The 26,682-nt window shown below is 32.8% G+C and overlaps 3 protein-coding genes across 3 annotated transcripts in view; all 3 read right to left on the minus strand.

Moving 5' to 3' along the window:
• Window positions 1-52: 52 nt before the first annotated feature.
• LOC126774581 (seminal metalloprotease 1-like) lies at window positions 53-8,674 on the minus strand. The gene is given in 7 exon segments (XM_050496157.1): window positions 53-125; window positions 1,389-1,528; window positions 2,029-2,165; window positions 2,558-2,768; window positions 3,325-3,434; window positions 7,897-8,109; window positions 8,557-8,674. Coding segments are annotated over 7 exon segments (1,002 nt in total).
• Window positions 8,675-11,103: 2,429 nt separating this feature from the next.
• Window positions 11,104-16,907, minus strand: LOC126774592 (seminal metalloprotease 1-like). The gene is made up of 6 exons (XM_050496169.1): window positions 16,778-16,907; window positions 16,155-16,367; window positions 15,155-15,264; window positions 14,329-14,539; window positions 13,101-13,237; window positions 11,104-11,301 (listed from the first exon to the last, which is right to left on the minus strand). Exons 1-6 carry the CDS (start codon window positions 16,893-16,895, stop codon window positions 11,104-11,106), a joined length of 987 nt encoding a protein of 328 aa, XP_050352126.1. The 5' UTR covers window positions 16,896-16,907.
• A 2,560-nt stretch (window positions 16,908-19,467) lies between these two features.
• The window catches only part of LOC126777182 (nuclear hormone receptor FTZ-F1 beta), a 38,238-nt gene continuing 31,023 nt past the window's right edge, over window positions 19,468-26,682 (minus strand). The window contains exons 9-17 of the mRNA XM_050500152.1: window positions 26,418-26,551; window positions 26,090-26,301; window positions 25,837-25,973; window positions 25,421-25,501; window positions 25,105-25,329; window positions 24,469-24,605; window positions 23,758-23,873; window positions 23,296-23,450; window positions 19,468-22,733 (exon numbers count right to left, since the gene is read on the minus strand). Of these exons, the coding sequence (XP_050356109.1) occupies window positions 22,626-22,733; window positions 23,296-23,450; window positions 23,758-23,873; window positions 24,469-24,605; window positions 25,105-25,329; window positions 25,421-25,501; window positions 25,837-25,973; window positions 26,090-26,301; window positions 26,418-26,551 (1,305 nt within the window). The 3' untranslated portion in view covers window positions 19,468-22,625. The remainder of the gene's footprint in view (window positions 22,734-23,295; window positions 23,451-23,757; window positions 23,874-24,468; window positions 24,606-25,104; window positions 25,330-25,420; window positions 25,502-25,836; window positions 25,974-26,089; window positions 26,302-26,417; window positions 26,552-26,682) is intronic.

Consider the following 26,682-nt stretch of genomic DNA (forward strand, 5'->3'; position numbering starts at 1 on the left):
CAGTGGTAAGTGTGATCTGATTTCAAAGAGTGGAAATTTGTCCTGACAATATTTACGACGACAGCGGCGAGCAGCTCATGAGCCCCGACATCAAAGAATCAGGGTAACCATCGATGTCTTCTAAACTGGTATTACAGTTATTTTGAAATTATCACTTTATATTAAGCAAATCGCAAGTTAATTTAAAATATAGTTTCTTTTTTTTTAATTCATATAATTGTGATTATGTTACATAACTATATAGAGCTATCAACGTTGCCTTGTGATATTTAGCTGCAAAGGTCTTTGATTTGTTGATATAAGTACTATTTTATTCTGTAATAAAAACAATGCAATTAATACACGTGAAATACATGAAACCCTTTAGTGTCGGAAACATTTTAATTACGAGTTACGTATAAAACCTTGCATTCAAGTTATTGCAATAAAACTTAAATCTTACCCCCTAATAAAGAAATTTCACTAAATTTAAAAATGTATCAAAAACGATATCAATATTTCTCACACACGTGGTCACACTACACAACGATAACCGTCACGTGTTCCGACAACATGAAGGTCGCATTGCTCCTTCGGGACAGATTAAAAAAACTTCAAGCTTGTATGTTTTGTAAATAATATTTTATTAGAGCCCTTTTGCGTATTCCGAAAAAACGAACGGTAGCGAAGAATTTATAAATAGATAACACTTAACTTATTTCGTTTGATTTTATTGCCACATTTTCACTGATCCTTGCGTATCCCAAAATATAGAATATTAAATACCTAAAATAAAAATACTTGATATAGTTAATTAGTATTAGTTAAATATTATCCAACAAGAAGCATAACGCATATCCTGACTTCGTACGAGTAAAATTTATACAAAGCTACCCAAAGTTACCTTGAAGTTGAAATTTCCAAAAATCCGCAATAAAAACTATAAATAACTTCAAGTCAATCGGGCTTATATTTTCGGTGATCTCGTGATGAGTCAGTCAGTGAGTGGCATTTCGCTGATGCCCGTATATATATAGATATTCTAGTGCCGTGAAGCTAAACTGATTTGAGTGGTAGAGCATCTTCTGTTTAAAAAATAATTTAAATGTAAATAAAATAATCCCAAGTTAAAAGAGTTTATTAGTTCGCAAGAAATACTAACAGAAATTTCTTGGTGATATTTTACACGTCTTTTGGTTGTGGTCACACAATCTATTGTCCGGCTACTATATTCAAGGTACGATTTGGGCGAATACAAGTCTTATATAAATGAAACAAAAAACGAACGTTTAAATATTATTATTTTTTTCATAAATACAAACTTAAATCCAGTTAGGCTCTCTTATTTAATTATCTCTCTTATCATGTTATTTATTTACAAATGTACGTTTCATACAACATATATGTACAATTCCTATTCTTCTTCTTTACTTTCACTGGTTTCTTCGTCACTTTCCTCCCATGCGCCAGGGCATTCGTAGTGTCTATTGATCCTAAGCCAATCCTTGTCTGTGATGAACACACGTTGACCCATCTCTCCTTCGAACTCCTTTTAATTCAGAATAAGTATATATAATTAAAACGGCACCATACAATGAGCACAATTTTTATAATTCTATTTGGTGGTAGGATCGTCCGTCTGGGCCTACACAATACTTAGTATTGTTGTGTTCCTGTTTGAAGGGCGAATGAGCCAGTGTAACAATAGACAAAAGTCAAAAATCTTAGTTTCCAAAGTTATTGCGCATTGGTGATGTCCATGACAGGTGTTAACAACTTACCGTCAGGTGGCCCATTTTTATATCTGACTGTCTATATAAAAAAAAAAGTAAATATTATTGGTGATATTTTAAAAGGTATATTTCTCTTAGATGTTATTACATTCTTTGTGAATTTAACCACACTGGCTCATACATCCCCCAAAGCGGAACACAGCAATAGAAAAACAACTTGGTGGTAACCCAGTTAGCTCTACCACCAAATAAAATACTTGGAGTACTAACATATTGATACAAATGATTTGAAAATTAGAAAAAGCTCTAAGCTAACCTTTTTCGCAACAATAGTTGGTTCGCCATTAGCGGAGAACGCGTAAGGTCCATAATGCAAGCAGCTGACGTAGTCGTATTCAACACCTAAGTTGCTTACTAGATCCGGTCCAAAGATGTCGAAATTGTGTTCCGTTCCTGTGTTATATAACAAAAAGTATGTTTATAATTATTATAAAATCTAAAGTAAACTGACAGCCTGTTATTGTTCAACAGTCAAAGTCTCTTCTTCTTTTTAGGAGAGAGTTTGGTGCACGTTGCTCTAATGCTGCATGCAGGTTTCCTCACAATATTTTCCTTCACTGCCAAGCACGAGATAAATTAAAAACGGTAAGTCTTTTCGTGCTCAGTGGTGTTTAGGATGAAATTATGTAAAATATCACTCCATTTTCATTGGAGCTGCGAGATGAGGCGAATAATGTAAAGGAGGCCTAAGCCAATCATTATTGTTACAATCATTATAGTTATTAATTTAACTTTATTACATTTATTCAAAGGTATATAACATGTTAAATGGTTATATTTCTTACCAGACATAAGATTTTCATTGACAATCTTTACGTATTCGTCACGGTTGTAAGTAGATTGCATGTGCAGAAAACCCAAGATATGCATCCATTCGTGAACGATGGTGGCGTGACGGAAGCAACCCTGGCCTGGGTAATTACGAGCTAAGTTCAGGGTGTGTTCACCACGATCCTCCCAATAACCAACATGAGCGTAGCAACCAGCTGGTAACCCCTAAAACAGTAAATAAGTTTCCCTTTGATCAAACGTTTTTTTTTATTTTATTGTAAAAGCGATTGAATCATATCACTGGATTATAGGGCTTTGTGCACGCCCGTCTGGGTAGGTACCCCTCACACATCACATATTCTACCGCAAAATAGCAATACTTGGAATTGTTCGAAGCCGGTTTGAAATATGGCTATGTAAATAACTAAAGGTACAAATGATATAACATCTTAGTTTCCAAGTTTGGTGGTGTACTGACGATGCAAAGTAGAGTTAATATTTCTATAGAAACGAGTGACGGTGACAACTTCATAAGGTAGCTTCATAAGTTATTATATATGCAATCCGATAAGTCAATCATCTGGAAAAAAGTGTGGATACGGTCAATAAAAAAATTAACTACCAAGCCACCATTGGATTGGTAGGGAATAGTGGCACGATCGCTAACAACGTTTCTCCCTTGGAACTCTTATTCTCAGTACGAAAAATTAACTAATCAATGATAAGTGGCTATCACCAGTAAAGACAATAAAATTGAGTTAAATTAAATTTATGTACTTACAGTGACTTTTACGTAAACGGTGTCTTCAGGTTCCCTGTAGCGGAATTTAACGCAAGTTGTATTTTCAATGTGGGCAATACCATCTTTGATAGCAGCTTGTTGCAATGGTCCTGTAAAAAAATTGTATTACCAATAAAATAAGCAGATTCAAGCTTCTGCAGTGGCAAATGTTCTTAATACGATGCCTGCTTTGCATAATATTTTATAGAAAGAATTTTAAGTAGAAGTGTTTTTTTGTTAAAACTTCGTATGTTGGTACGTATTTGATCCAACTCACGGTAATGGAAAATTATAGTTATATTCAGTATCATACAAAAAAGCAAATAAATGGTAAATAATATATAAAATGACATTTTACATTAATGTACAAATAATTTAACCTTATTTTGCCATAATATCTGTCACATATATATTTTTTTAAATATATCGAAAAGTATATAATAAATTTAATGTGATTTATTTGGTATAGCGGGCATAAGCTCAAATTTATAAGTATTCATTTCATATCATTGAAAATAAAAAAATTTTTGTGTAACAAACATTATTTATATAATAATAATAATAATAAATAAATAAAAAATTTAATTGTAATGTACGAGAAACTTATAAATATCATTATTATTAAATATCTTAAATTATTTGTCTTTTCGAATGTCATTTATACATTCATAGCTGATAAAAGTTATTCATCAAGATATATTACATAATCCTTCTTGGGTTTGCGTTTTATCTGTGTTTCTATATAATAATAATAATAACAATTATGTTGTCGTCAGTTATATGTATATAACTAGTTTTTGCCCACACCTTTAATCAAGTTTAAAGGGAGAGGGTGGAGTATCTCTATAAGTTTGCTTACTAAATTTCATCAAATTCCGTTCAGGGGCTTAGCCGTGAAAGCGTAACAGACAAACAACGTTACTTTCGTATATATATAATATTAGTATAATAATAATAATGTCCTCCAGACCGATTTCGGTCACGGCGGCTAATCTCAAGAGAGATTAGCCAACTATGTAGGAGATATTATAGTGCACAAGTGTGTGCGCAAACACAGGTGCACTCTCTATTCCCTAACTCTCATAATCTGATGGGACGGCAATCCGACACGACCGAAAAGTGTTCAGGCGCAGGACCAACGGCTTTACGTGCGTTCCGAGGCACGGTAGTGTATACACTTCCAACTTCCAGACTTCGGGCTCCTAATGAGAATTTTCTTTGGCCCGACCTGGGAATTGAACCCAGGACCTCCGGGTCTGGGGCCTTACATCAAGCCACTAGACCAATGAGGCTGTCAATTTTAGTATAGATTTTGTATGAATATCATCTTAAAAATGCTCAATTAATTGATAAAAAGTAAAAAATAAAACACCTAATCTTCAGTAATTAAGCGGTTAATTAAATAATTCTAATCACCTACAGAAATATTCCTTAATAAATACATCATATATTTCTCGCTTTGTCTAGCCCTTAATTTAAATAACAAAAACAATAATTAACTTTTACATTATTTCACAGTTTAATTAATCATTCCGGGCAATCAGGTGAAAGCTATAATGAATTCGCGAAAAATGACATTTTGAATGTCGGCGAAGTTGTTATCGAAACTTTAGAATTAAAATTAAAGAAGTTAAGTAGTTAAGTGAAAAAGTGTTGTATTATAAATAAAAAAAACATATTCATTATGAACTCACTGAAGTATATAATAAAGCAGCTAAAAGCAAAACGCATTCCATATGTAAATCTAAGGTCTATTTATATATACTATTTCTTCGATTGGTATAGCCTATATTATACTTATTACACCAATATGAATTATTGACTGCCTCGTTGGTCTAGTGGCTAGATATAAAGCCACAGACCCGCAGGTTCTGGGTTCAATTCCCAGGTCATTTCCCAGTAAAAAGTTATTGGGTTTTTCGGTCGGAAAATTCTCATTCTCTCTCATTCTAACAGCCCGGAGTCCTGAAATTGGATGTGTGTGCACTCTTGTGCCTCGGAAAGCGCGTAAAGCCGTTGGTCTGCGCCTGAACTCTTTCCGGTCGTGTCGGATTGCCGTCCCATCGGATTATAAGAGTTAGGGAAGAGAGAGTGCACCTGTGTTTGCGCACACACTTGTGCACTATAATATGTCCTGCAGAGTTAACTAATCTCTCTTGAGATTGGCAGCCGTGTCCGAAATCAGTCTGGAGGACCTTAAATGACTTGTAGAAAATTTCACATGAACGTATTTGTAAATACTAGATTTATTGTTAACGTGCTGATAATTGATAATAAATAATCATGAAAAACGATTGAAATTATGGACGTGATCGGAATTATGATTGATAGTGAATATCATGCGTATTTATTGATTAACATAGACGTCAGACGTATTATTTAATTACATACTTGTATGTTAACAAACGTCAGTATGTAATAAATTTATTCGGATTGTAAACAATTGACAAAAAATTGTAAACGCAACATTAAACGTTGAGAGAAGGTAGGTAATGCCCTGCGCTTCCGTTGTCTTGGCGGTGGCACTACCATGGCCTCAGATTTACCATAAAACGTATAAAATTTCGATAGTTTATAATCTTTTAAGTTGTGTTAGGTTCGTGTAAATATCTTTAGCATGCAAAAGCGATCCCGTAGAGTTTTTTAGTAGGTCGGTGGGTGTCTGGTTTTTTAGTTGGTATTCCGATGTTCGGGACGCACTCGGCGCCTTGGACACCGGCGAGCCACATACACTGTTCCCGAGGGGGAAACGCGTAATGCAAAACGCATTACGCGTTTCCAGCGTAAAAAAAAAGGTTCACGTAAATTTAACTCAAATTGGCCCATAATATTCAATTTAATATACATCGCCTGTTTTTAACAAAACCATGAATATTGTTTTTAATGAATAATATATTTCTGACAGTTTATAATCTAGTAAGATTACAAGGTTTTAAGGATTAAAGTGAAAGTTCTTCCGATTTATATAATATATATATATATATATATTTAATTCGTCTAATTCAAAAAGTGTAATTTAATCTATACTCTATTATTATTGTAAATTGCAAGCAAACTATTGATTTTGATGAAAATTTTGCATGTAAATTTTAATATAAATAATAAAGATTATGATTTGACTTAAACACTTTTATGTAATTTACGCCGCTACGGGTTACGACGACGCTACGAGCTACGAGGGCCGACTGTTTATAATAATAAAACCACTTTAGACAAGTAACTGAAATATATAGCAGGGCCGTGCGTAGAAGCTATTTATCTTATAACTTAAATGCTTTATGTATTTTTTTTTACTTTTTAACTAATATATAAATATTATTATGATGAAACGTTTGTTTGAATGCGCTAATCTGAGCATCTATCTGACCGATTTGAAACTTTTTTTATGCATTAGAAAGTCCATCCTAATAATTTTTATATTTAAAATTTGAAACAAATAGTGAATATTATCGCGTGCAATAATTTTTAACTTTACGTTTGTTTTAATATATAAATAAGTATTATATTAATATTCTATTATTTATTTTGTAGAGATAACAAAATGTTTTTATATATAGAACAAAAAAAAAAATTGTTGGAATCTATGTTCAATTAATATTTCGTTTAAAATCGAACAATTGTGACAATACAATGGTGCATAATCTGTTGAGCACAGATTAAATTAATAAAACCGCATGGAACACTAGCTGTATATACGATACGTTTTTACAAATTAGTAGAACATAGATTTTTTTTTTTTTTTTATAGAAAAGGAAGGTGGACGAGCATATGGGCCACCTGTGGTAAGTGGTCACCAACGCTCTTAGACATTGGCATTGTAAGAAATGTCAACCATCGCTTACATATCCAATGCGCCACCAACCTTGGGAACTAAGATTTTATGTCCCTTGTGCCTGTAATTACACTGGCTCACTCACCCTTCAAACCGGAACACAACAATATCAAGTATTGCTGTTTTGCGGTAGAATATCTGATGAGTGGGTGGTACCTACCCAGACGAGCTTGCACAAAGCCCTACCACCAGTACATAACCACCTTCGCGTGTAATCAGAAGAGTTGGCCTTGAGTTACTTAACTATTTTGACCTACTGAGAAATCAAATAGAATGGTAACTGATAACCAAAAGCAAGCGGTATCTAGGAGAAGGATTGATACATACCTGCCCATTGATACAGCTGACTACATTCTGCAGCTTTTTTACTATTTATAGCAATTATGGATGCTTAAGTTCAATTACTGTATAATTTAGTTTGTGTATATGTATTTTACATTTGAAGAGAAACAGAAGGAAACATCTGCAATATATATACTATATGTACCGAATCGAATTGGGGCAGCGTGGTGGAATAAGACTCAAACCTTTTCCTCGAAAGGAAATGTGATCTTAGCCATGCAGAGTACTTGCTACTATTCTAATCTACATGAAATTCTTAATTAGTATACATATAGCTTAAGTTAATTTATTTTGTCTCGCTCTCACATATACATGATTATCGAAACATGGTTATCGACTTATTAGTATTATACTTATTATTACAACAATTAAAAAATAAATAAATTATGAATTCTTACCGAATTCACCTTCTCCGAATTCCCAAACAACAGTGTTGTTAGGCCACTTTGTGTCTGGCCAGATGTATGCGTTACGGCCTGCAGCGTATTGTTGTAGCATGGACTCAATGATGAAGTCATCTAAGATAATGTCGCCTTGAAATTTACCACTGTTTTCTTCAGGGTTAGCGCGTGGGTATAGTCTCGAGCGTGCGACGATTAGTTTGCCATCGCCTATTGAACAATACCATTAAATTAGCTCGATCGATTCAGCTTCTATTGACTTAATATAGCTATTAACCAATATAAGCAAAAATATTTAACACAAAAAATACATAATTAATCTTAAAAAAAATCTCATTACCTAAGACAGTTATAATATATCAATAGGTAGCTTAATGAAAGATGCTTAGTATAAAGGTCAAACTTAATTATAAGCGCTGTTTAGCGGCTGTTTATTTAAGCACACGACACAATATTGTTTAACTAATCACACGCTGAACAACGTAAGACATTCGATTTTAAAGCTTAGTATGAATAATGAGTCTTAAAAAAAGCGCTTTCAGCTTCAGTACGCGAGTCAAAAGTAAATTGACCATGAAATTAACCCTTCTAGGTCAATATCACTCATATCCGCTTCGTGCTAACACTCATAATACTTTATTTATATATCACACTCACTGGTCTTTGTACTTTCCAAATAATTTCTGAATTCTTCGATTTCCTCCTTGGTCCTCACCATTGAGGGTTTGGCCACAACCGCCCCGATAAGACATAACACTACAAACGCACGCATCATGCTTCTAATGCTCCAACCATCTCATTAATCACTTTTATATCGACGCGATTATCTTCGCGATAATTTATTGCGTTAATAAAATCGATCTTATTTAAATGTGTGGGTAATAATCACGCTTGCCTAATTAAATTTTGTCATAATCCACAAACGGGTAAATACAAATTGTGAACCATATATTTGCCTAATTTACTAACACAAGTAAAAACATAAAAAGTTGTTACTGATTATGAAATGTGTTTGAATATTTTTATTTAAGTAATTCGTTGTTTGTAATAATTGGTAAAATGTTGACGGTACAACTAAAAATCTTAAATTTTCTTCCAGTTGGGAGAGACTGAATTAATATGCCCAATTATCGCTTTTGAAAATGTACGTCCAGAGTACATCTAACGCCTGTTCGAATTATAAATATTTTTATTAGATATTTAAAACATAAAAGAAATGTCAATATCATAATTAGATGATAATTTTTATCTTTTTCTAGTTTTAAAACCTAATTAATAAATAATCCAATATGGATAAGATAACATAAATATCAAACACGGTTTTTGATGATGCATAACAATAATGCAAGTCCTCAATATAGCTGATTCTTTTTTTTCATCTATCAATTTATAATGGCATGTGTTACTACTCGGTAGCGATAGATGGCGGTAATAAAATCTGTCAGTTTCCTGAATCGCGCTGTCTAGATTCGCTTCTGAATATGTATAATGTAAAACAAAATTATTATTAAATTTTTCAAGGCGGAGTCTAATACTCGCCCCAAGTCCCTTTAATTGTTAAAATGATGAGACAAAATAAATTATAGTGTGAACAATGGAGAGCTCTTCCTTAGTTTCATTTACCGTTTGATCCCCCGATATTATATTCGGCGTAAACAATTACTATAATAATAATATCCTGGGACATTTTTCACACACAGCCATCTGATCCCAAATTAAATTAATTTAATTGTACAAAGCTTATGCTATGGAAACCAGACAACTGATATACTACTTTTCTTTTGCAAATACATACTTATATAGATAATTACACCCAGTCTCAGGACAAACATACATGTTCATGCACACAAATGTCTGTCCTGAGTCCTATCACTGATTATCTTAGCGAAAAATGAAACAATCACTCTGTCAATAGTGGAGCAAGTACAGCGGGTTATTTGCCATAAGATTATGTACACAAACATAAAAATAATAAGGCTACGAGTAGTAAACAAAACGAAAGCAAGAATAAGTCAAGAAAGGATCAAATAATCTTTTTAATCTTTATATTATGTGGCAAACCTGCATTAAGCAATGACGTAATAAGATAACCTCTATATTATTCTTATTTAATGACTAAGTTGTTTTTTTTTTCTTTATATAAAGAAAATTGTTTTTTTATCTAGATGAATAAAATTTAATGTGTCTGTGTGTTAATAAAATATATATATAATTTAATGTGTGTTAATCGTCGAGTATAAAGACTCTTTGCCAAACGTTTGCCAAACGTATTCAAGTAGAATCACTTTACTTGCCGTACTTGTACTGCCCAATTCAAAAATTAAACTACGCCGTTTTTCTACCCGATGGCCGATGGATAAGCCGAGATGGCCCAGTGGTAATAGCGCGTGAATCTTAACCGATGATCGTGTGTTCAAACCCGGGCAATCACCACTGAAGTTTCATGTGCTTAATTTGTGAATTCATCTCGTGCTTAATGGCGAAGGAAAACATCGTAAAAGAACCAACATGTGTCTAATTTCACTGTCATTTTCAATTTTGCCATATGTGTATTCCATCAACCCACATTGTAGCAACGTGGTGGAATAAGCTCCAAAACCTTCTCCTCAAAAAGGAGCGGAGGCCTTAGCCCAGCAGTTGGACATTCACAGGCTGTTACTGTTACTGTTTTTTTTCTACCCCTCGCCAATGCACTGAATTGATCACACTTTACAAAATTATATATTGTTATAACAATTCCCTCCATCCCTTATATAAACACTGCATATATATGTCGAAAAATATTTTCACTTCGATTTTATAAATATAATACTTTGTACTACAATTCGATCATACCTTTTCACGCCTAAAATGTACGGGCTAAAAAAAATATATTAAAGCAATTCTTTACTAAATACTTAACAACGTAGTTTATTTTTTTCTTTTCATAATTACTAACACAACCTTTATTTATTTGTACTTCTCATTTTTTTATTAATAGTACCTAACTGAACCTGCATTGTGAAATATTATAGTCTAGCTTTATTTTTGTATAAGAAATGAAAGTATTCATATGATTAATAAATAATGTTTGAAAAATGTTTTTAACTGTAAAAATTAGCGAGTAAATAGATCTCGTTATAGTAGCAATTAAGTTTAATAAAATACAAATTATATTCATATCAGATGTATTATTTCAAGTTCAATGACAACGTGATCAGGGCATCATTCGTTAACATAATCTTCTGCTTGAACGACTACCGGCGGAGTCTTTTCAGAAAGAGGAGAATAGAAATTGACTTCTTTCTCTAGATTTTCCAAATCTTCACTACTCCAGGCACCAGGGCAGTTGTAGTGTCTGCGCAGTCTCACCCAGTCCAAATGAGTGACATGATCCATTTGACCCATGACGCCGGGGAAACTCTGAAAGTTTTTTTTTAAATAAATTTAACCAATCATGTAAAAACATCTATTAAAATCCCAGGTCTCAAAAAAATCAATTTTTCATTTTACGAACAACTATTGTTAAAATTGTGAACCTTATTTTTCGTATTTACATAAACTATACTGATAATTACCACTTTTTAGATGCTTAGAACAAATGATTATAGAAACTAGCCAACGTTAGGTTGGAACGATAAATTAAACATTAAACGAAAGTACAATAAACAGTATTTAGTGTTTCCGAAATGATCATGTTCTTTTTTTTATAATAATATCCAGAGACATTATTTACACACGGCAATCTAATCCAAAACTAAGCAGAGTTCGTACTATGGAAACCAGACAACTGATATACTACATATACTACTTTTCTTTTGTAAATACATACTTATATAGATAATTAACACCCAGACTCAGGACAAACAGACACGTTTATACACACAAATGTATAAACATGTGGGAATCGAACCCACCCAGGACAGACATTTTTGTCAAACAAAGAGAACCAAAAAGCCAAAACTCTATATGAATTTAAGAAAACTTGCTACTCATATCCAATAATATATTAAATGAAATAAAGTTTGGTCGACCTGTATTATCAAGGGGTATTCCACAAGGATCAATTTCAGGTTCTAACCTATTTTCAAGCTATTTTAAAGATGAACGAAATTATCAATACGGCTTTATTTGTTATAAATGTTCCTCGATATCTTTATTCGCCGGTTGAGAACCGATTATGATTATTCTTATTTATTGAATGGGCTTTCCAATCAGATAATTTAGCAGTCCGTATTAGCCAAAACAAGGTGAGGCAAATCTATCTAGATATGCACCGAAAATTGATAAGATATTATAAATAATCATTATATGTGCATTGCAATAAAAAGAGAAATATATAAAAACTTAAAATTCATTCTCGAAAACTTTTCTGGATCGTACCATTAATTTAATGTTGATCATTTAGGACACTTATTTTAAAAACAAGTTCATTATGACGTTCCAAATGTATTTCATTATGTACAAATAATGCTCCCTACTGGATTTTATCCATTAGACTACTGCAAATATGGCATTAACGATTTTTTTTTACAATTAATAGGCCAGCGTTTGACCGTTGACTTGCCTGATGTTAAACATCGACACGGTCTAAGATGTAGCACGCTTGCCTATAAGAAACCTGTTTACTCTGGATTTGAAGACACCAACATTGTACTTATCAGGAAATACGGACTCAGGCAAAGCATTCCATAGTTTCGCAGTGTGAATGATGAATGTAGATTCAAAGCGCTTCGTACGTAGGCGGGGAATTTTCACTGTGTACCTATGGCGCTTTGGTCGCGTTTGCCTGGCCGTTCGATAGTAAAATTATTCTACTGCCAAACAGCACTGCTTTGTACTTTGTTTCTTTGTACTTATATTTCATTTTATTTTTCTTGTATTTGTTTCTCCAAGGACGTGTTATCCGACCTTTGTTGTATCTTTAATTTATATTATTGTTGTTGTTAATGTGTCTTAATAATAAAAGCACGTATAGCCGTTGGCCTAAACTCTTTCCGATCGTGTCGGATTTCCGTCCCATCGGATTATGAGAGTAAGGGAAAAGAGAGTGCACCTGTATTTGCGCACACACTTGTGCACTATAATATGTCCTGCGCAGTTGGCTAATCTCTCTCTTGAGGCCACCGTGGCCGAAATCGTTCTGGAGGACATTATTATTATTAATATATACATCCTAATTTCCGTGTAATGTTTAATTCCAAGTGTTTCGTGAGTTTTACCCTGAGTGGAGTAATAGTAGGTTGTCCATTCCTGCTGAACGCATGCGAACTGTAGTGCATACAGCTGGTGTACTCGTATTGCAGACCAAGATTGCTGACTATGTTACGTTCGTAGCGATCGAAGTTATGTCCCATTCCTGTAATATACAATAATAACAATAAATATCTTTATTGCACACTCAAACAGAGGAAAAAATATATATAAATGAGAAAAAAAGCTTAAGACTGTGTATATAAAATAGCATGCAAGGGGTGGGGGTTTTATCACTGATGTAGTGATCTCTTCCAGACAACTCTGCTTTAATTTGCTTGCAGGACATATGATAATAAACACAGTATATATACACAGATACAAATATACATTTATTTACAGTAAAGTAAATATTCATACATATACACACAATAATATAAATATATGTGTAATACGAAAAAATAGAACAATAATTTATTACATCACCTAACTTAAAAATTATACACGATTATGAACAAAATATATGTTACATTATTTTAATAGATAGTTTTATTATTTAAAAATAAATAATAACAATATTTCGTAATTATGAATGAACACAGTCTTATAAATAATACGTGACTGTAAAAATTTTGAAAGGCTGATTCAAGTAATAATAGTAGTAATTAAAATGATGCATGAAAAAAGAATGTATTCCAAAATTAAACTAAAAAAGTATATTACACCCTTTTTAGTTTAAGAGTTTAAGGTTATATTAGAGAAATATTTTAGGTACAATTTTTTTTTGTATATATTCTGGGACATTATTCACACACGGCCAATTGATCCCAAACTATGCAGAGCTTGTAGTATAGAAACCAGACAAATGATATAATACACATACTACTTTTCTTTTGTATATAAATACATATATAGATAATTACACCCAGACTTAGGACAAACGGACATGTTCATGCACACAAATGTCTGTCGCCGAAGGCTGTGGGTTCGATTACCGGTAATCGAACCCACAGCCTTCGGCATGAAAAGCAAGTATCTACCAAAAACGCCAACGTCGATTGTTATTATTAAGCATACAAAGTTTTGATATTAAATATATTTAATACATAATCATTGTCAGTGACGACACGGAATTTGTAAATAAATATCAAATATTCTTATTTTATTTACAAGTTTTGTACACTTTTGAAAAAATAATAAAATATATAATAATATAATATATATTTGGTACTTAAAATGACAATAAAAAAAACTTACCTTGGACAATGTTGTTATGATTGATTCGCACGTAGTTGTCCCTTGAGTAAGTTGACTGCATGTGGAAGAAACCGAGGATATGGAGCCACTCGTGGATAATGACAGCGACCCCGAGACATCCCTGTCCAGGGTTCGCACGGGCCAAGTTCAAGGTGTGGATACCACGACTAGCCCAGAAACCGATGTTGGCATAACAACCGTTAGATTTTCCCTGTTGTAAAAAGTATGATTTAAAGGTCTTATTCGCGATATCCCAATATAATAACTAAGACTCGACTTCGATGTATTTATTTTGTTATATTTAGTTATTATATGTATATTATCAAAATATAATACAATGATTACATTCCAAGTGACTTCTCTGTCGTTACTTAGTGATTAGCGCTTTGTGCAAACCCATCCGGGTAGGTACTACATCATCACAATTCCTACCACAGAACAGCAATACTTAGTACTGTTGTGTTCCGGTTGGAAGGGTAATTGAGCCAGTGAAACTTTAGGCACAATATATAATAGGATATAACATCTTAGTTCCCGATATACATTTTGTATATATCGGAAATGTATATAACGTAAAATCGAAATAGACGCAATTCATGATAATAACTACCTTATCTCTCTCTCTCTCTCTCTCTCTCTCTCTCTCTCAATTCATTCAATGAAACGATATTTAAAAAAAATGTTTCATAATTTTTTTCATTATTTTCTTGAGACTTGCCCAAGTTTGAACCCGCAATCGGTTAAAATGATCTACTGGGCCATCTTAATTTTATATTGAGAACTATTTAAATAATAACATTACGGAGCATCATTGACAAATACTAACTGTTATTAAAACATAGTTTCGATCAGAGGCAGTTCGGCGACGGAATCTGACGCAGGAAAAATGTTCGATCCAACCGATGGCTTGCAAGATGGACTGTTGTTGCGCGGCATCTAAAAACATTATGAGACCATACTTACTGATATAAATTTTTTTAAGCTGATAAATTAATAAGATTTAGAAAAAACTTTTAAATGTAAAGTCATAAATATCAACACAAATTAATATGATATTTTAAATAATTATACACTATTATTATACTTAAAGCCACTTATAACTTATATAAGTACATTAGTGCCATGGTCGATGGGTCGTGTTCTTGTGTGGGATGCAACTTGCGTAGATACGCTGGCAGAATCTCATAACAAGAATACGTCTCGTAAAGCCAGTGCAGCCGCTGAAGCTGCTCAAATACTCAAGCGCAGCAAATATTTACCTTTATTCAACGGATATGAATTTGCGGGGCTGGGTTTTGAAACAGTAGGTCGTCTGATACAAGAAAAATCATAAAAGATCTTTCTAAGAAACTGGTCCACACTCCTGGTGACCCAAGAGTTGGCGCTTTTTGGTGCAGAGAGGCAATAGTGCCGGCGTCTTGGGTACAATGCCACAGGACAATCTTTTAGACTTTTGTTTTTTTTTTTTGTATATTATAAGAATGTCTGTACATAGATTGTTATACATCATTTAATTATATGATTACTTTTTATTTTATTACAAATAATTAATTTGGAAATTGATGATGTTATTATAGATAAAGTGTTTATTACACGATTCCGATGGGAAAGTTTAAAGTTAATTATTATCCTTTCTCAAGAATACACAATCGTTCACAATTTACACAATTTATTAAGCTGTACTACTTCTCATATCCACTGCAACATATATAATTTTTGTTTCATAGTTACAAAAACGAATAATACAAGACAAGTAGACAAGAAAGAAATAGTATTTTTGCAATCCTCTTATTTTAGTATTTTATTAACTGAATATAAAAACTTACTGAATTCATTGGCGCCGAACTCGTAAACCACGACATTTCCAGGCCACTTGGTGTTGGGCCAGATGTATGCGGCTCTACCAGCAGCGAAATCAGTTACCAAAGCCTCAACTTGCCAGTCATCCAACACGATATCGCCCTGGTACTTTCCACTGTTTTCCCAAATGTTGGCTTGAGGATTTTCCAACATGCGGGAGTCTATGCGAACTCCACTATCTATTAGAAAAATCATATTATATTAAGCTTATTATTTTTTTTTTCTTCAAAAAAATGGTGCCCTACAGTTTTTTGTGAGTGACTTTTTACGGCATAAGAACGAAATTGCGTTTTATCTTTGCTTTATAATATTCATTTAAAGTGAAAACGCTATTAACGTAAATTGAAAGGTAATTGTCATATTTGTTTGCAAGACAAAACAATTAAATTGAATAAAATTAATAAAAAAAAAGATAATAATTATTTTATAAGCTTATTTTTCGACTATATATTGTATAAATGCATATAAGAAAAAAGTGTTATCGTTTTGGAATCTAATCAAGTATTTTAAAAGTACTTACTGTCATTTAATTAATTATTTTTTTAATGTAATAAACTTACACTAACAAAACATTAATATCGGAACATACCTGTTCGGCTATTTTCCAGAAACCTTCGGAATTCTTCTATTTCCTCCCTAGTCTTCGTGACTGAGGGACTTCCCAAAGCCAACGTGGCGACACACAGCAAAACAGTAAGCCGTAACATTTTGATGTTTGCGAAAAACAATCATCGCCCTTTTTATACGAACTGAAGAGCGGTCACCTAAACATTTCGAAGATAAATTAACTAATTATTGATTACAATGATTGGATAAGATATAATCAATGATTGATACTCGCGTCACAAACGCAATGCTTAAGCATAATTAAAAATCACTTCTTTAATTATAATGACATCGAATATATATGTATATGTTAGTCAATCGGCTAGATACCAAGCCGCAGATCCCGAGGTCCTAGATTCAAACGCCCATGTCGGGCTGATATAAAGTTATTGTGTCGAATAATTCTTAGTAGCAGCCCAGTGTATGGAAGATGGTATTATACACTCTCATCTCTCGAAAAGCATGTAAATAAAGCCTTTGAGCTTCATGTTGGGTTTGCGATTGAACTCTTTTCGGTCGTGTCAAATTTGACGTTCCATCGGATTATGGGAGTGAGGGAATAGAAAACATACATGTTCGCGCAATCGAGAACTATATTTCCTGAGTAGACGTATGTATATTCTCTGTTAAAAATGGCCGCCGTGACCGATACGGTCAGGATGATTTCATCTTCATAAATTATACCGCGAAAAGCTAATTTGAATACTCGATCTGTTATATTATAAATACTTTCTCGATCAATTCTACTTATCCTGTTGTCAAAACACTTCGTTTTTCCTCGTATTATCAGCTACATGTCTGAAGATTATACATTGTTCAGTCATGTCTGCATATATCAAATCAAATATATTCTTTAAATTTAATTTTAATGACCGGTTGGAGTGGTTGGTCGATACTTGCCTTTCACGCCGAAGGTTTTGGGTTTGATTACCACCCAGGACAGACATTTGTGTGTATGAATATGTCTGTTTGGCCTGGGTCTGGGCCTAATTATTTGTATAAGTATGTATTTACAAAATAAAAATAGTATATGTAGTATATCAGTCGTCTGGTTTCTATAGTACAAGGCTCTGTTTAGTTTGGAATCAGATGGCCGTGTGTGAATAATGTCCCAGGATGTTATTATAATATATTATTACTATTAAAATCGACAATAGCTTGCTAGCCGCTTTGGTTGACGTTAAATTAATTGTATTACTGTTTTTTATTCTTATGTATACATTGTTAATTTATCATTATAAATCTCAATTTTATAAACATTGCTTAGACTGTTTCGTTTCACACTGATTTCTCTCTTTCTGTTTTTATTGATTTGAGATCAGAATGAAGAAGACAAAGTATTGTTTCATTAATCACCCGCTAAGCAACGCTTAAAAGTAAGGCCGCTAGTAATTAAGCGTTTATATCATATGTGTACACTACTTAATTACATTATTGATATATTCATATATCTGCCTCAAATCTTAATCCTAGCTATCTACGTGCTAAAATGATTTTGATTTTTGCATTCTTATCGGATAAAGCGCTCCCATACAGACTAAATAATTTACAAAACCTACATACTACCACAAGTAATAAATTGTCTATGGCGTCGTCTTAATATCTTTGATTAGTACTTATATAGTATAGTATATAGATCAATATATTGTTAGGTATGGACAAAAATGTTTTCATGACCATTATTTAGCAACTGATTGAACTGTCATCTTAATTGAAATCTTAAGCTCGCGTCATGATGATAATTTTATTATGACGGCCCAGCGGTTCAACACCTGCCAACACCGAAGATCGTTGGCTCAAACACGGGCAAGCACCACTGAACTTTTATGTAGTTAATTTGTGTTTATAAATCATCTCTTGCTAGACGATGAAGGAAACCATCGTGAGAAAACCTGCATATGTTGGATAAAAATCTGTCATATGTGTATCCACCAATCCGCATTGGAGCAGTTTGGTGGAATAAGCTTTTAAGATGTGAATAGGACAGGAGGGTATAAAAAGGCCAGCAGCGGCTAGGCTTTTTATATAGCTATATTATATTTAGGGCCTTAATCTATAGCTATGTCTATGGCTTTCGATTGGTGTGATTAAAGGTGAAGAAGTCTTCTTCCTAATAGTAAGTTCGTTCATTATTACAATTCTTCAATAAGCTCTACTTAATAATACGCACATAATTATAGCTCTCCATAAGCCCGATGAGTGCGAGCGAGATAGACTGATAAAAGATTTATGAAAAGATAGAACAGCTTTTACATTTCAGTGAAATTTGACAATACTATAAGCTAGACAATATACTATACAGCAGAAAACGTACGTTTTTTTTTAATATAAAGTTGAGTGACTTATAATAATTGATGTAATGTTCTTCTTCAGTTGTTACATTTTGACATTATTGCATTAAATATCTTATCTTTGTTAAAACTGATTCACTAACAGACAACAAGAAAACAAGCAATAATCTCATCTGAAAATTTTATAATAGTTTATATAATTAATTATGCTGGCACGACATGACTGAGATTCTTCTTCCCTTTTTAATCCCACACAGGTGACAGAGATAGCAATATTTTCAGTTGGTTTTTATTCCGTGCACAACAGATTACACCATTAATTGTTTAATTGAGCGTAAATGATACAAATTGTATTTCAAATGAAATTTATTTTGTTCTATATATAAAAATATTTTCTTATCTCTACAAAATAAAGAATAGAATATCAATATAATACTTATTTAAATATTATAACAAACGTAAAGTTACAAATTATTGGACGCAATACCATTCTCTCTTTCCTTCAAATTTTTAATATAAAAATTATTCGGATCCACTCAGACCTGCCTTCTCCTTAATTGCGACATTCACACCTCTCTTTTGATAATAATATATATATTTATATATATATAATTGCAAAATAAAATCCAACGTTATTCTTGTATTATCATACTGTTTCAATATTTCTTTTAATTTTTGACAAATAATTAAGGTATACTAAAGAAGTTTTTGTAATGACAAATCTTATTATTATCAGTTCAAAAACTTACACACAAATTATCCATATTTTACTTTCATACAAACACATATTACACGTTAAGTATGGAAAATGTGACTTGTTATGATTTTAAAGAAAATATCATCAAAAGATAACTATAAAACGACGACAAGAGTTTTTGCGAAGAAATATTTCTTTTATATCTTACCTGGATTGCATAATTTTATTATCAAAATTGCAACTTTCCTGCCATAATTTTATGAAGAATATTTATATTAGCATTTTGCGTTGAGAAACAAACTGAATCACATATATAAATCTCAAAACTTGATCTAAACTAAAAGCTAGTGCACATTGGAGATTTTTTATTTGTAAAAAGTTGTAGTCGGGTTACAACAATTTTTTGAACAACACATACATACGTTTGTTCTGTAATAATTCTACCACTTTGGCAGATCAAGTAAATTATTATGTTAGTATTTAAATTTTATTTATTATGAGTATGATATTTTTAGCTCTAGTCCATTATTATTTTTATTTAATAAACAGTATAGCAAAAATCTACAATGTGCATTAGCTGTAACGTAGCGTTCATGTGGCACATAGTTTTCAAAACATTATATTATTACTTACATTATATGAGCTCGATTATTAAAACTAAAAACATAAATCGAAGTACTTGTGCCCTTATGATACTATTTAATCATTAAAAACTATTATTTATTTTAACTTGGCTTGAATTGTTTTTTATTATTTTGTAAAATTTAAGTTAAGGGAATATCTAGAGTTTGTTGATATGACATATAATTACTATAAATAGCCCTGTTTGTAAATTCATCCGTAAAAAAGAAATATTTTGACATTGCATACATTTTATAACTTTAATCAATTTTATTAGAAAAAAAAAACTAAAAAAACGTTCTTATTTTAAAATTCCTCAACTGTATTGTAACTTAATCTACAACAGATTTTTATCTATGTTACAATAATTATGCTAAGATATTTTACTACTATACTTACTACTAAAATTTTATTACTAAAATAATATTTTCATCGAAAACTATTGCAACAAAACAAAAGATATGCTTTCAGCAATTTTTCTCCTAATATAATGGGCAGTGAATTACTGGTTTCGATAGCTGTCATTTATCAGCTAAATAAAGTGCCAAAACAAAGCATAAAGTTTAAAATATATATTTTATTATTAAACAAAAAAAAAATCTTTATGCCAAGTATTGCACGAAAGAAAAATAAAAGAAATTATAATTAAACATTCATATATATACATCTTTATAATAATTAAAGACGGAAAAAAAATCCACTAAGGGCATGTAGATAATTTATCTTATAGACACTCAATAAAACAGAGCTAAGTAAAGGTTTTACCTTCTCACTTACACCTATATAAACATTACATTATATATTAAGTAGCTTAAACGAAATGGCAATGATTACAATGGGCAATATTTATCCCGCCTATGGTTATAACTTAACCAAATGTATATTATATCTCTAAGGATGTCTAGTTGTAGATATTTGATGAAACCGTTTAAAAATAATGCACATCAAGTAAAGTTCTCCACAAAACGCAAATTAGTAAGTTATTTACTTTAATTACGCGCCTTTGACTTATTGAATTGTTAACGATTGCAAAATCAGAAATAGTTTTTCAGTGGAAACGCACCATAACATTTAGGCTGTATGTACTTTTCCTGTGCCACCTTAAAATAAACAAAAAAGTAAATCGTGTTTTCTGTCATTGGAGGTCAGAACCTCAGAATTGTAGTTAAATAATTCAGTTTAAATCATATTTTTTGGTTAAGTTATTAACTCTAAGGTGTACTAAAATTATTTAAACACCTTTATAAAAAAATACATACAATTACATATGCTAAGACAGTCACAGACAGTCGAGTATAAAATTACAAAAATTACAATCAATGTCACTTTTTTATAAGTATCCAAATCTACCTTTTATTTAATATCAACATCATTTACATATAAAAAAACAATATTCCCTATCATATACATGATATTAGCAGAATATTTTGCGATCAAATAGCATTAAGCAGAATAAAAATTTATACATATATTTTGATTGTTAGCAGACACATAGGATATTGGCAAGTTTTTTTATGAATTATCGTTTTACGAAAGATCTCTACTGTATATTTAAAAAAAGGATACGATGATATTGGAAACCATTTTAAAAATAGCTTATTATTATTGTCATCGCAAAAATTTTAACATTGTTCACATTTATTTTACGTAAAATAGTAATTATTTATGGCTATGAAGTCTCATACAAAAAGGAAGATCAATGGAAGTTTGTTCCTTATGTTCATATTTACTAACATACATCATATTTCTGCGACAAATCGATAAGTATCAGTCAGTTCATTATATTGTTATTAATTGTTCCCGTGGCCTTATTCTTAGAATATTCTAATTATATATGGCAGTGTCCGTTTTTGAGATAATTCTAACACGAATTAATACGCATATAATATATAGAAATATATGCTGTAGAGCACAAAAAGATTTTTGAGAGCAATAGATATATTAAAAAAAATAAATGCATTATAATATCCAAGTTTTACAAAATTACATTATAATCAATATAATTACAAAATACACTTATACAAGCAAATATGTATATTAATGTTCATGAAAGCAGTCTTTGTTTCAAGGCCAAATTATACTTTGGGGCTTAGTTATAAAAGGCAATACAGTGATATCACTTCAGCGTGTATGTGTCTTTCTTGAGAACTAATATTTATAAAATTCGAAGTAGTTATGCTTATAGCATTTTCTTGAGCAATGTGATTTCCCTCTTCAAATGATCAATGGTCGCCTCTTAAAAGTTCCATAAGGAGATTGAAGCTTGGACCTTCACCGTCCTTGCCCTTATTAGCCGGGTTAAGCATTTCCTTTCCGACTTGCATGAAAAACTGTAACAATATAAGTGTTACTTAAAGTTATTGAAATAGAGAATATAATGCTTTAATATATAATGCTTTGCTTTTCATATATATACATATATGAAAAGCAAAGGTATTACAAAGAAAATTGACCCTTGATTCTAAAACGTGATTGTCAAATATAAAATCGACTAACGGTGAGTAGCTATTTTGAGGCTTATATACTTTAAATATAATAAATTATTGTAGTCAATATCGCTTATTTTGATATAAGACGCCGAAATTTGTTGAGTCGTTCTTAAAAATATCCCTATATATGTACCAGGACATTTACATATGTCAAATAATGGCAAGACATTTAGGTTTTTTTTTATAAGAACACTAATGTGTGTGTAAATTTTTATAAAAAAAACAGTGCAGTAGTTACGTATAAGATTTAGTAAATTTATTTAGTCTATTGTGATGTATTTTAACGGCACTAAAGTGTGTTACATTTAAAAAAAACAGTAACGGAAAAACGGAAAAAAAGTTAAATTTAAATTTTACTATATGAATGATCTTAATTAAAAATTTATACATAAATGCTTATTACCTGGCAAGTCCTTTGTAACTCGGGTATACGCAGAAGCAGTTCGCCGAACTTAGCGGGCGTATCAGGCGAATGCGTCGCTGTGTACGCTTGCAGCGCTGCCAGCGCTTTTTCTTGGGATGCTCGCACTTTTTCCGCTTCACGCAATTCTGGTGCGTCTAAAAATAATAATTTTAAAAGCTTAATTATACGAATTATTTTATTTCATCACGTGAACCATTTGCCCATTAGTATACCTACTTTATATAACGGCTTACGTTATTAAGTATTACAAAAATTAGCAGTCATAGTTTTACTATTTTTCTTACTTCTACAAGTTTTTTTTTTTTAATACAAAAATATGTTTATTATGGTATCTAGCAAGTTTCCTAGCTTATTTCTTATTGAAAAAAAACATTAAGTTCAACGACTTTATTATATCTCTTATGTGATATTTTAGTAAATATCTAAATTTGAAATATTCACCTGAAGTGAGTAGTACAATAACTTTGAGCGCGACGTATTCATATCGGTCCACTCGTAACCTCCTCAAGTGGTCTGTGAAACTAAGCATTCGTTCTATGCATGGTGTCAAGCCGTATCTAAAACAAAAATTATCATTAATATCATTCTGTATTTTGTAATAATAATAGAGTACTGGTGATAAAGCTTTGTGCAAGCTCCTCTGGGTAGGTACCACCCACTCATCGGATATTCTACCGCAAAACAGCAGTACCTAGTATTGTTGTGTTCGGGTTTGAAGGGTGAGTGAGCCAGTGTAATTACAGGCACAAGGGACATAATATCTTAGTTCCCAAGGTTGGTGGCGCATTGGTGATGTAAGCGATGGTTAACATTTCTTACAATGCCAATGTCTATGGGCGTTGGTGACCACTTACCATCGGGTGGACCATATGCTCGTCCGCCTTCCTATTCTATATATCTTATATATATATATTATAATCTGTATTTGATAGACAAACTAATCACCAAAAAACGCAGTTATCTTTAGAACTAAATTAAATCTATTTTTAATATTTTAAATAAATATTTGTAATAATAGCAAAGCATATCTGCTTTGCTATCACAACATAATAGAAAACTAAGATATATTTGATGGGAAAACATAGATTAAAAGCGGCGATTCCAAATAAATGTGATAAAGGTAAAAAGTGATAAGGGCAAAGTGAAACTAACTTGGCGCTCTGGTGCAGCGTGATCCCGCGGCCGCCGCCCACGCGCACCTCGCCCGGCGTGCTGACGCCGCGGTAGCAGCACGACAGCACCAGCAGCTCGCACCAGCTGTTGATTAGCAGGCAGATCTGGTCGTCGATCTGGAACGGAATCACGAACGATTAACGGAATTATGAATAGGCGCAGATGCGCAGAATGCGTGCTTACGGTTATCGTGAAAAAAATGTATATTAAAAAAAAATCTTCTTTTGCATATCTACTTTATGGGATCGTGAACAAGAATACTAAGGATGTAATCAGGAGGTTTCAGGTATTGGAGTTTCTTACTACTGTCAGTGGGTTGCAGCATAAAGTGTTCAAAACAAAAATGACTAATTTCATCATGATATTCTAGTTTTCCCCCTCGGCTTCGTCTGCGTGTGAAGGGGTTGTTAAGTAACCTATTTCCTTTTCTTTACCCTTGACAACGTGTATGCAAAATTTCATGATGATTAATTGAGCAGTTAAGGCGTTAAAGCGTAACAAACAAACAAACTTTCGCATTTATAATATTAAGTGAGTATGTAAGTACTATAAGGCTTGTTTGTATAACAATAGGCTTAAAGATATTTCCCCATAAATATCAGCAACAAAACTCACCGAAATATTTTTAAAGAGCGGCAAACTCTTGCACCACTTGACGATCTTGTAGAGCCTGTGGTCCGCGATGTTGCAGAGGTCGGCAAGGAAGTCGGCGCTGGAGTTCTGCGCCGTGATGCCGCTGGCCGCCAGCAGCGGGTTGGCGGACGGGCTGCCCGTCGACTTACTCATCCTGCTGAGCTCCGACTCGTTGTATTGCCATAAATGTTCCACGTCCATTATTTCCTATATATCGAAGTAGTATATGTAAAAATTATAATCTTTATATATTCCTAATGCATTGGAAGAGTAAAAAATAAAGTAGGACGATATTTACCTGTAATAACGGCGGTATGTCGGGCGTGAGTCGGCTGTTGCTCGATTCTCCTCGACTGGTGTACGATCCCGGGCCATTTACCTGGTCGGAAAAATTACATTTATTTATACATACTAGAAATAAAACAGATAAGTACAAAAATAATTAAAAAACTATATAAATGAGACGTAAAAGCCCATACAAATTTAGAGTCTAAATAAAAAATCAATTTATTATAATATTATAAAGCGTGTTGTTAACAAATGTCGCAGTGTCACACCGATACCCATACGTGGAACAATCTGACTTACTGCACATAAAGTGACTTCGCTCTCTGATAGTCGCATAAATAACAATAAGTTAACGATTGCTAAAGTTCAAGTCATCGCTAACTTAAGCTACAGGAGCGCGAAGTCCTAACGCAGCCCTATACTCACGCAAGTGAGGCTGGAGGCGTGTCGCAGCGTGGTGGGCGCGTGCGCGGACAGCAGCGAGCCCGTGGACGCCGCGCCCGACAGCGTGTACGAGCACTGATACGTGGAGCGCCCGCCGCGCGTGCGGTCTTCTCTGATCGCTGCAAAATAAAACATCAATATATCAGCTCTGAAATCTCGTGAACTATTTTGAAAATTTTAAAATTAAATCAAAGAATGTCTAAAAACGAGCTCCAATTTATTTTATATATTTTACCTTCGAGCTTCATTCCACATCCCAAGCACTTGTCGAATCTGCAGGCAGGGCACTTTTTCCTCGTGGCAACAGTGACGGGACAGTTCCCACCGCGAAGACACATGTAGTTCTTCCGGTTTTGTACGGTCCGCTTGAAGAATCCCTTGCAAGATTCACAGGAGAATATTCCGTAATGGAAACCGCTTATCTTGTCACCGCAAATTGGACACGGACTGAAACAAAAATTATTATTGTTATATACATAGATTATTTACAAAGCACTCTACAGTTAAATAATTCAATTAAAACTATAATAGGGTTTCCTTCATTCTATGCAGAGCTTACGTACCTGTTAATCAGCTGTTGTCTGCTAATACCCTGATGATGATGAAGGCGTTCATCAGTTGTATCCGTATCTTCGTCATGCGCGGGCGAGGCGGGGAAGACTGTCGCCTCGCGGTACACAACGTGAGGATGTCGGCCCTAAACAAGAACGGTTTTCATTATTTTAATTTTGTTAACCCATGTTGAGCGCCACCACTTCAAATCAAGTTTGAAAAATTGATCTATAGTATTTTCATTATTAAATAAAATTTTTTTTTCAATCTTAAAAC

The sequence above is a fragment of the Nymphalis io genome, chromosome 2 (genome assembly GCF_905147045.1).
Source record: "Nymphalis io chromosome 2, ilAglIoxx1.1, whole genome shotgun sequence".
In the NCBI taxonomy this organism is placed as follows: Eukaryota; Metazoa; Arthropoda; class Insecta; order Lepidoptera; family Nymphalidae; genus Nymphalis; species Nymphalis io.